Here is a 12,010-nt window from a genome sequence, read left to right as displayed (position 1 = left end):
TAGATTCTAACAGTGCTAGCTCTACCACCTTGAACAAGTGACTTAATGCCTCCATGACTCAGTTCTGTCATCTGAAAAATCAGGGGTATGGGTTTTCTTATAGGTCATAGAATTAAATAAGTTATTCTATGAGGAGTAAATTGAACAGCGTTTGCCATTTTATAATCACCATGTATGTTAGCTATTTTAAATAATATTTTACTGTCAGAAATAAAGAGGGATTTCTGTTCATCAAAAGATATGAAAAATAGAAAGAAATGACAAACCAAGGAGTGTGAACCAATATTGTATTAGTCATATCCAGTAAAGAGCTGATATCCATTATATATAAAGAGCTAGTGCAGAGAATACCAACCAATAGAAAAATGGACCAAATACATAACAGGCATTTCATGAGAATATCCAAATGGCCAATAAAACATGAAAAAATTACTCACTCTTATTTGTAATTAGGAAAATGAAAAAAAAAATTTTTTTTCAAGTTTTAAGTCTCACTGTGTTACCCAGGCTGTTGTGTGGGGATGCAATCATAAGTAACACAAATCTTAATGCCCTCACCTAACTGGCTAAAAACTAAAAAAGTCTGATATTCGCCAAAGGTTTGCAAAAGTGAAGAGCACTGAGCACCGTCATACACAGTTGTTTTGTGTAAATTGGTTGAAAAACAATCAGGCATAATAAAGTTTGAATTCATATACAGCTGTCCCTTGATAGCCTGCAGGTGGAGGGGATTCGGTCCTTAGTAACCCCTGAGGATTCTGAGGACTTTCAAGTCCATGTATAAGATGGCTTGGTATGTGCACGTACCTTATACATACCTTCCCATATACTTTAATTCATCTCTAGATTACTTACATTATGATGAAAAAGCTATGTGAATAATTGCTTACTGTAATGTATTTTATTTATTTTTATTGTTTTTTTCTTCTGAATAATTTCTTCCCACATTTGGCAGATTTCACTGATGCTGAACCCAGAGGTTACAGTGGGCTGCCTGTATTCTATGACAAGGAAAATCCATTCATAGATAAGGGGACACATAAGCTGCAGCATACATGTCCAAGCATGTTCTGAGCAACACTATAAGAGGCCAAAAGTGTAAACAACACAAGTGCCCATCAGCAATACAAACATTTATACCATTGAACACCTTACAGCAGACAACAGGACCACGTACAGCTACACGGAATGACATAGATGAGGGAAATAAAACTCATGACACATTAAAATGTTTTTAAAAAATTCTATTTATATAAGGTTACATAACATTTTCAAAAGAAGCAACATTTTAATTTATTTAGAATTTTCCTGCAGAGGAGTTTCTGTCTCTTCTCTCCAATGTTTTATCTAGATCATTTATTTACAACAGCACAAATTCATATTTATTTTATATTTTAATATAGCAGTACTTTCGTTTCTTCCTTACATTGTTCAAGATTTGGCCATTGGGAGCTGTTTTATTGGTTTTTGTACCACTCTAAAATTAGCCCATGAATACTTTTGTTTTCTTTCTATTTACCACATCCTTATTTTCCAGAAGTCCCAGATGCTCTCGGCCCTTTCTGTATATTTCCTTTCCAGAGGTAGAAACTGTATTTCTTCATCAGTATTGCTAGGTTTTTCTTTCTTTAAAAGTGTTGGATTTCAGTTTTATTAATCATGTTTTTTTAAAAAACATATTGTCCCTTCTATCTATTTATAATTCTATCCTTCTTTTAATGTTTTGTTTTCTTTTTTGTTTTGGTTTTGTTTTACTAATTGCTTGACTTCAACATAGAAAAGTAAGAGTTTTAGAAATGTGATTATTAATTTTCAAATAAATATGACTGGATTCAGGTGTTTTCTCTTTGACCTTCAATATCATTTCACTGAGATCAAGATGTGCTCAATTTATTGAACTATGAAATTTTAATTGATGTTTATTTTGTAGTCTTGTATTGGGAAATTTTGGTAAATGTTTTCAACATATTTTTGATTATTGCAGGTTATATGATCAAAGTGTTGTCTGTTGTGCAAATTATTATTGCATTACTAGTTTTGTTCTCTGCACTATTGATTTCTGAGAAAATGGCGTTACAAGGAAAAAAACCCTTCCATCCTGAGTGCAGATTTTTCAGTTTTACCTTATAACTCTCAGTCTCGGCTCTCTGTGTGTCACTGTAGTGTGTTTAGGTGCGTTAAGTTCATCACTGCAACGACTTCCTGGTGAATTTTCAGCAATTTTCAATTTTATAGGAATTTTTGATTACTATAAAAAAGTGTTAGATTTCAGTTTCATTAATATTTGTCTGGATTGCCTGTTCCCATAGACTGACCTTTTATCACTTAGCTTTGTTCTTAAGATTGATTTAAAATGTAAAAGAAAAGGAAGACGCCTGGGTGGGTGGGACGTCCAATCTAAACCCAGCCCAGTGATCACATTATCTGGGCTCTGATTAGGTTAGGACGTTGCCCAGGTATAAAGCCAGGATCTTTGGGCCCTGGTTTCATTTGGAGTTCAGCCACCAAGAGGAAACCTTCCTCTGAGTCCTGGAGTATTTGGCCCGGAACTAGGAATTTGCGAGTTGCTGCTCCAGGGCGCTCCCTGCGGAGAATTGGCGGCCCGCCTCTCAGCCGATCTTTTCCCGGCGTCCCCACGCGGGGCGCAACCGCTAGAGAGGAACGTCGGTCTCACCGCCCGCGCCCAGGGCAGCGCCAGTTCCCCGGCCCAGGCCGCTCCAGGAGCCATGAGCTGCGGTCGCCCCCCTCCCGACGTGGACGGCATGATCACCCTGAAGGTGGATAACCTGACCTACCGCACCTCTCCCGACAGCCTGAGGCGCGTGTTCGAGAAATACGGGCGCGTGGGCGACGTGTATATCCCGCGGGAGCCGCACACCAAGGCGCCCCGGGGCTTCGCCTTCGTCCGCTTCCACGACCAGCGCGATGCGGAAGACGCCGAGGCCGCCATGGACGGGGCGGAGCTGGACGGACGCGAGCTGCGGGTGCAGGTGGCGCGCTATGGCCGCCGGGACCTGCCTCGCAGCCGCCATGGAGCGCCACGCAGCAGGGCCGGGGGCGGCGGATACGGACGGCGGAGCCGCAGCCCCAGGCGGCGACACCGCAGCCGATCCCGGGGTCCGAGCTGCTCCAGGTCCCGCAGCCGATCTCGCCATAAGGGGTCTCGCTATAGCCGGTCTCCCTACAGCCGATCTCCTCACAGCCGGTCGCATTACAGCCGCTCTCCCTACAGACGATCTCGCTATAGCCGATCTCCTTACAGCCGATCTCGCTACAGCCGATCTCGCTACAGGGAATCTCGCTACAGCGGATCTCGCTACAGCTCATCTGGTTACAGTCGCTCTCGCTGCAGCCGCTCTCGCTACGGCCGATATCACAGCAGCCGGTCTCACTCGAAGTCTGGGTCCTCCACTGGCTCTCGCTCTGCATCAACCTCCAAATCGCGCTCTGCGCGACGATCCAAGTCCTCCTCGGCCTCCAGGTCTCGCTCACGGTCCAGGTCTTCATCCATGACTGGGAGTCCTCCCCGGGTATCCAAGAGGAAATCCAAGTCCAGGTCTCGATCCAAGAGGGCCCCCAAGTCTCCTGAAGAGGAAGGACAGGTGTCCTCTTAAGAAAATGATGCAACAGCAAGCAACGTAATGGAGGACTTGGGGAAAAGGATCACATACTCAGTCCCTGAAAGCAGAGTCCCTGGAAGAAGGGACTGCCTATTGAAAAGGTTGTGTCGTACTTTTCTACCTTTTTACTAGTTTGAAGCTTTGCATCAGGTGGCAAAATTCATTCTATGTGCTGTTTTGTTGTTATTCACATTTTCTTGTAATTTAGGAGGCGAACGACCTAAGATTGCATTTTGGGTTTGGATATTTGAGGCAAAAATTTATTTTTATTTCTATAGAGCTGACTGTTTAGGTTTGAAATGAACAGATTGGTAACCTAATTTGTGGCCTCCTGACTTTTAAGGAAACTTGTGCAGGCATTACACACAGCCTAACGCTGTTACCACATTGCTTCAACATTGCCTTCGTTCCTTAAAGTTAAAACCCTACAAAAGGTGTTGTAAATTAATATTTTATCTCCAAGTCTGAAACGTAGTATCACCCAAATTCGTATAAAGATTTTTCATGTGAAAGGACTGGGTTTTTAGCAAACACAATTCTAATCTCTTCTGTGTTTTTGTGCACCAGGCCTGGCTGCCTAGCCGTTGAGTGATGCTGGTTAGTTATTAAGGTGGCCTGTTGCAGTGCAGAGTGCTGAGCTGCTTCCTGTTTTCTTCTGATTGCTTCTGGGGAAACACGCCTTGTCCTGAAGAACAAATGGCTGTCCAGTTTATTAAAATGCCTGTCAACTGCACTTCCAGTGACTCAGGCCTTGCAGATAAATAATGGAGCATGCAGTGAGCACATCTAGCTGATGATAATCACACCTTTTTCCCCATCTTTTCTGAAAAATTGTAAATCTGATCATAACAACATGTATGAACTTAAAATATGGAGAATCTTATGGAAGAAATGGTTTATAAGTTTGTTAAGTACTTATAACATGGTATATCTTTTTGATTTTTTTTTTTACGCTAACCATTGTTTCTGCAGTTTAAATTGTTTTCTTGGTGTTACCTTTTCTCAAAATAAAATTAGAAATTTTTGGTGGAAAGTAAGTTGTTTTATTTTCTGTATAACTTGGATATTTGTACTTTTGAGAAAATTGTTAGCACCAAGTGTTTCTCAAGAGTTAATTATAATTTTTAAATTGTAATTAACTCTTGAGAAACACTTGGTGCTAATAACTTTCGTTATAAAAAGAAATTTTCTTTATAAAATATAATTTTCTTTATAAAATTATAAAAAATAATTATAATTTTTTAAAAATTATAATTAAACATAGGTTTTTAGCTATGCTTTATTTTATCACAATGCAGTTTATTTGTAGTTTCTCTCGTCTCATACCTATGGTTTTTACATCTAAAATTCTTTTCAAATAATTCATTTTGGCTTTCATCATTATCCCTACTAGGTGTTATGTTTTCTTTTGAAATTGCTTCTGCTTATACCTTTACTAGCACAGGGAAAATAACAATTTGGTGTTTATGATCTGGTGACAATAGGATTATATTGGAGCCAATTGAATAAACTTATTATTTTAATCATATAGATCTTCATTAATATTTTTGACTGAATTATCAATAAAAATAGTGCATGCCCTTTGTGCAGAAACTGCTAAATCCAGGATTAGATTCTTGAATGAACTTACAAGGTGGCAGTGGTCTGTGACAGATATGCATCCCACATTTTTGTGTTATAACAGTAGTAATGTTTTGCATAATACTGTTTTCATATATAGAATCCAGAATCTAAATTTTACAATAATTACATTTCTTCTGGTCATGACAAATGTAATATTTTACAAATATAAAATCTACATAGAATCCAAAGACACAGAGCAGGCCTGTCTGAGAAATGTAAAGTCAGGACATCCATGGCATTGTAGTAGCCACTCACATCCAGCAGGTGGCGAATGGAGGGGGGGTTATATTTATTAAATGGGACCGAGTGGGACAGGGGGCAGCCCTATGGGTATGGAAGCGTTGTTAATTTCTGGGGATAGTATAAGACCCAGGCATAGATGGAATTTGAAGATTTGAAGTAAAAATATCTGTAGAAAATCTTAAACATGGGACCAAAATACGACGTTAAAATCAGCAGTTCTTGATATGTCAAAAACTTTGAAACCTAGGAACAATTTTGGACATGTTGGAGCAGAAATGTGTAGTTGTCATTGAAGGTGTGAACATACCCTACCTCTACTCTACATGTGGAAGACATGGCATACAGAGGACATGGACCCATGCAGAAGAGTGATGTGACATGTTTTATATTTTATTAGCACCATGACCTAACCAACTGAGCTAACTGGCCACACCATTTTATCCTATGTAATGATCACTATGAGGCTGAGTGCAGAATGGAGTGTATGTGGTCAAAAGTGGAAGCTGTGAGGCTGTTGCAGTAATCCAGAAAGAAAGGTGACGATTGCTTAGACTTCAGTGGTAGTGTTGGTAAGGGACATAAATAGACATACTCAGGAAATATATTGGTCTGAGATCTCATAAGACACGTAATAGATTAGAAGTATGGAAATTAATGAAAAACCAGAATTAAGGACGATTTCTCACTTACTGGCTTGAAATGCTAAGTGGATGAGGGTACTCTTTACTGAGTTAGGGAAGAGAGGGGGGTGGTGGGTGTAGAAATTAAGAAAGAAAAATCAAGAATTTCCAGGAGTTTCAGAGCAATGTTAACTACTTTCCTTGATAGTGGGTCAGTCATCATGTGTAAGTGCATTTCTAAAAATCCTGCTTAGTTTTGTTCCTGAGCTTTGTATAAATGAAACTTTGTGTGTACTGATTATATTGCTGGATATTATGTCTTTAAGATTCTTGGTATTGTTGCATGTGTCTGAAGTTTATTTTTAATTCTGTGTAGTGATTTACTAATGAATAAATCATAATTCAGTTTTTACTGTTCTATTGATGGACATCTGGGTTGTTTCCCATTTTAGTTATTTTGAATAAGGAAGCAATGAATATTTTTATACATATACCCTGATGTACATGTGTATATACATTTCAGGTATCAACCCCAAAAGTGCATTTGCTGGGTTATATAGGTCAAGTACATATTCAATTTTGTTAGATAATTTTCAACGTTTTTCCAAAGTAGTTCTACCAATATATACTATTATCATCAGTTGAGAATTCCAGTTGCTCTACATCTTCATTAATACTTGTTAATGTCAGACCTTTTAATATTTGCAAATCTGATGGGGATATAGTGGTATTTCATTTGGTTTTAATTTTCTTTACCCTGATTACCAAAGAAGTTGTACCTTTTTTGAGTATTTTAGTCACTTGGAGATCCTTCTTTGTGAAGCATCTTTTCAGGAATTTGTCCATCTTCCTATTGGGTTATTTGTCTTTTCTTAACAATTTAAAGGTATTTTCTATGTACCTGGATCTTATTTGTCTTTATATCCTATAAATATATTTTCCCATTCTGTGGCTTGTTTTTTTAACTCACTTTATGATGTGTTTTGATGAATTATTTTTACTTTAATGTAGCTGAATTCTTCAAACATTTTGTGGTTAGTATTTTATGTGTCTTGTTCTCTAATCTCAGGTAGTAAAGATACAACTGGAATTGATTTTTTGTGCATGTGGTGAGGTAGAAATCTAACATGATTGTTTTCCTACGTGTATATCAGTTTTCTCTGCACTATTTATTGAAAACTCCCTTTGCTATCCAATCACCCACCTCTACCATAAACTAGTATCCATACTGGGTAAGTTTACTTCGGGATTCACTATTTATTTTTATTGAGATATATACATATGCATGTATGTATACATATATATATACCGTGTGTGTATATATACATGTACACATAAAAATGTAGATATCATATGTAGAATATATATATTAAAGATATATATCTCTATATATAATATATATTATAATATATAATTTTATGTAAATAACCCTTCACCAAAATTGTTCAGAGGCATACTGTATAGGCTATAACGCCACCATGATCCACTCTAATGCACAGCCATTTGTAACTGAGCTTGATAATTTTTCTTCTTCAATCAATTGCTTACCAGAGAACTCCCTGCAAGACTACATGTGAAGATTGGAAGAGGATAGCAGTGTGGCAAGAGCAGGCCTGCTGGGGAGTGTAAGTAACCTGTTTATGTGATTTACTTTGTCTTCAGAATGTGTTCTGTCTTGGTCATTTCAGTCTTATTTCTGCTTGACGGTAGAGAGCTGGCAGGTGTGACTCACTTTGTGGCTCGTTGGGTCAGTCATCACCCAGCTCATGATGGGAGGCTTAGGTCATATGCTCACCTATGGTCATGTTTTTGGTCTCTGCCAGGGCCCAAGAGCAAGTGAAGAGGTTCCAATGAAGAATTGTCATTTACTCAAGAGGAGAATCATCTATGAAATACAGCATGGATTTGCTTCAGAGACCCAGAACAGTGGTTTTCAAACTAAATGTACATTTGAATCCTGTGGGGATCATGTTAAAATGCAGATTTCAATTCAGTAAGTTTTATCTGGGGCCTGAGATTCTGCATGTTTAATACAATCCCAGTTATTGTCAGTGCTGCAGGTCATGGACCATTCTTTAGCAAGGATGTAGAAAACTCCATTGTGATTCTCCTGTGGCAGCTTGACATGAAACATCAGTGTTTTTCAAAGTGTTGTTAGCTCCTTGCAACAGAATTGGTATCACCTGGGAATGTGTTAGAACATTCCAGAATTGGTGAGGCCAATTCTAGGGCCTCACTTCCCAGACATACAGAATTAGAATATCTAGGATAAGACCCAGCAATCTGTTTTAATTAGCCCACTAGGTGATTCTAATGTGCACTAAAATTTGAAAACCACTGTTCTCCATAGGTTGCTGGTTCTCAACCAATTAAATCAGTATCTCTGGAAGTGGGACGTAGGCATCAACGCTATTTTTAAGTTTCCAAGGTGGGCGTGGTAGTGCATGCCTGTATTCCTAGCTACTCAAGAGGCTGAGATGGGAGGATCCCTGGAGTCCAGGAGTTTGAGGTTGTAGTGAGCTATGATTGTGCCACTGCACTTCAGCCTGAGGAAAAGAGCAAGACCCTATTTCTAAAACACAAACAAATAAAAAGTTTATAAGTGCAATGGAATCAGGTGATTCCACTGTGCAGTCAAGAGCAACCTGATCTGTCAGAAGCTTTGGGCATAATTGGGGCTGCTGGGTTTTAAGGAAAATGTGGCAAAGTTGCTTTTCCTACAGTATTAGCTTGGTGGAAAGTGTTTTTCTCTCTCTGGTCCCATGCAGAACAGGCAGCCTTTGGTTCACCTGGTAAATGATATGTACTACCTCCAAATTCCCAAGAGATCCACGAAGCTTTCTGTCTCCATCTTAGTATTTGAAGGTTTAGGATTCCTCGGTTTATCCTTCAGTTTGAAGGTGATAGCCTAATGTAGCCTACACCGTTAGGCTTAAAAGAACTTCACTGAGTTACAAGAACTTGCATTCCAATCATATTTCTCTTTCATCTTCTGGTAGATATGTTTTACCAAGTCACCTAGAATATTTGCTACTTTCTGTTCTCCTGGTTCTATCAGAATAATATTATCAATAAAATAAACCAGTATTCTATGTGATGATGAGTTGGTAAAGGATCCCAGCTGACTAGATGGTAGCTCAGAGTCATAAATAAACTTGATGTTAGATGGTTAGGGTATTTTTTTGTCCTTTTGAGGTTTTTGTTGTTCTCTGTGTATTAATATAGGGAAATGAGCATTAACAAATAAATAGGTCCACCCAGATTTAAACTGTTCTGTAGTCTCCAGGAGCAGTGTTGTGCTGAGAAGGATTAGGTTTGACGTCAAGCAGGTGTAGATTCAAATCCTAGCTCTGTCACTCACCACAAGTTATGGAAACTTAAGCAAATTAACTTACTCTCTCTGAGCCTCGGATTACTCATCTCCAAAATGGGAATAATATGCCCACTTCACAGATAGCTGTAAGGACCATATAAGCTAATCCATGCAAATCATGTTCTAACAGTGCCTACTACATACTGAAGGCTCAATTAATAGTAAGCATTAGTTTCTGTTGATTGCCTTTTAAGAGACCACCATATAGGTTCTGCATGGCCTTTACAAAAGTCTGGGTCAGAATAAGGAAGAGTTTAGGTGAGCAACCTTAGGAGAATAAAAATAGAGGGACAAGTCCAAAGAGTTGTCTTAGCCCATCTTCTAGGTCCACTATCTTAGTTCATTTTCTGTCACTTATTGCAGAACACCTGAAACTGGGTAATTTATAAAGAAAAGGAATTTATTTCTTACATTTATGCAGACGGAGAAGTAGGAGGTTAAGGGACTGCATCTTGTGAGGGTCTTCTGCTGGTGGGGACTCTGTGCAGAGTCGGTGCAGGGAATCACATGATGAGGGGGCTGAGCGCATTAGCTCAGGTCTTTTTTTTCTTCTTACACAGCCACCAACCCACTCTCATAATAGCTCACTAATCTGTCAACCCATTCATCCATTAATCTACCAATCAACTAATCCATTCATGAGGACAGAGCTGTTACTAATCAACACTTCCTAAAGGCCTCACCTCTCAATACTATCGCCTGGAAAATTATATTTCAACGTGAGTTTTGGAGGGGAAAATATTCAAACCATAACAAGGATCTATAATTACCATCTGAGATGGGAGTGGAAAATTAGTCTAATGACATTCAGACGAGAGCTTTGTAAGGCACTAAAACTGTGTGTGTGTCTGGGTAAGTGTGTAAGAATGTGTGTGTACTGACTTCTGCTTCCCTGCAGCAATAAGGAGTGAAGCCTTTGTTCTCTGTTTGGAGTGGCAAGGAAGTAGGCAGGGAGGGAGATTTTAACTCCCTCTGTCACCAGGATGGAAACTGAAGAATAGGGTGGGTGAACCTAGAAAGAGGCGAAGAAGGTGGGCTGAGTCCCAGCCATGTACTACAGAGAAGAAAGGAGACTTGAGGAAGCCTGCTTGGGTCTAGAGGGACCTGGGGAACTTAGTTACAACAAAGGCTCTGTGCTATTCCTCACTGGGTGCTGGAAAGGACGTTCAGAAAGGGATTTCTCTTTTCACAGCACAACCAGAACTATGGAGTGAGGTTCTGGATGTTGGGGGAAATGTCCACTAACTGGTAGGGCACTGTGTGGGAGAATCTCCACCCACCTCCTATTAGGCCTCCTGATGTAAGATGGGCCTCAGGTTAGTGGGTTAGACAATGTCTCTGGGGGCTGGAGTCTTGCCACTGGCCAAAGAAGACAATCAGTCCCTTAGGTGGTGTTCAAAGGGTAGAGAAAACTCTGTTGTAACTGGAGTTACAGAAATCTTTTGCAACATCTAAGATGAAAAGTTAAAAAGGTTTAAATAACTGTAGTGGAGGGCCCTATGAAAGGAGTTTATGCTACTGAACTAGATTCTCAGATTGGCTGCCACAAAACAGAAGTGTTGAGATGAACCTAAAGTCCTAGTCCTGAAAGCATGTGGCTTTCTACTCCGAGTTCTCCCACTGCTTTCCTCTCCGTTCCTTTGCATTTCTCCATCTTCCTGCCACTTCAGTGCCCCCATCAGTAAATGGGGGGTCAAGAAGCCTGTGCCAAAATGGTGACTGTGATGAACCAAGCTAGATTTCCCTGGGCCCAAGCCACTCCATATATTGGCACCTGGCCGTGCAGCAAGCTTCCCTGGCATGGCTCCAGAGCTGCAGAGGGTTTTCTTCCTCGCTTTCAAAGAGAGGGTGACTCCCAGGAACATCTGCCTCTGTTTGTCCATCACAAATGACCTTGCATCCTTGGTGTGAGAAAGTCTAGGAAGGCAATACCTCAGGGTAGTAGTAATGATTCTCTGTTAATTATTCCTTCTGTCACCTGTCACCTCCCTCACAGCCCCTCATTTTTCTTTTAATGGTGAAATAAATAAATGATGATGCTGTTGAGGTGGTTTTATGTTTTCCCTCTAGCCTCAGATATAATCCATCCGTTGGCCTGCTGTATATCATGCATACAAAGTTGATTCTGAAGCATGATGTGCTTAGTAAAGCAAACCTGTTCCTTAGTCACTGCTTTTACCTTTCCAGCGGTTATTTACAGAGGAAAACTGGATGTAGAGCCAGTTGAACAGCATTCGAACCTGGCCTTGCTACTTTGTGGTCATGTGACTTTCAGCAACAAATAATTGATTTTCTCCGAGCCAAAATTACAGAGCAGGATTTCTGTGAAGATACTGTGCAATGTAAATGTGATGGGCACATAGGAAGTGCTCGATGGATTGGAGCAAGAATTCTGTGCATCTAGGCATTCTCCCCACCTCTAGGATAAACCCAAAGGCAAGGACCTACTCTCATATCCTTTATTTATGTGATGCTCAGTTCTGTTATTGTCCTCATCACCACTCCCACAGCCCTACCCATTACTTTTTTTA

General features: G+C 39.9%; 1 protein-coding gene across 1 annotated transcript; it reads left to right on the top strand.

Annotated features, from left to right (window-relative positions):
- Positions 1-2,283: 2,283 nt before the first annotated feature.
- On the top strand, positions 2,284-4,749 carry LOC116546199 (serine/arginine-rich splicing factor 8). Its single transcript, XM_032272503.1, has one exon. The coding sequence runs from the start codon at positions 2,727-2,729 to the stop codon at positions 3,612-3,614; it is 888 nt and encodes a 295-aa protein (XP_032128394.1). The 5' UTR covers positions 2,284-2,726; the 3' UTR covers positions 3,615-4,749.
- The last annotated feature ends 7,261 nt before the right edge of the window (positions 4,750-12,010 follow it).

The sequence above is a fragment of the Sapajus apella genome, unplaced genomic scaffold, assembly GCF_009761245.1.
Source record: "Sapajus apella isolate SASKATOON/1434 unplaced genomic scaffold, GSC_monkey_1.0 scaffold669, whole genome shotgun sequence".
Taxonomy (NCBI): Eukaryota; Metazoa; Chordata; class Mammalia; order Primates; family Cebidae; genus Sapajus; species Sapajus apella.
Note: the sequence above shows the minus strand (reverse complement) of the source record. Positions and strands in the feature narration are given on the sequence as shown.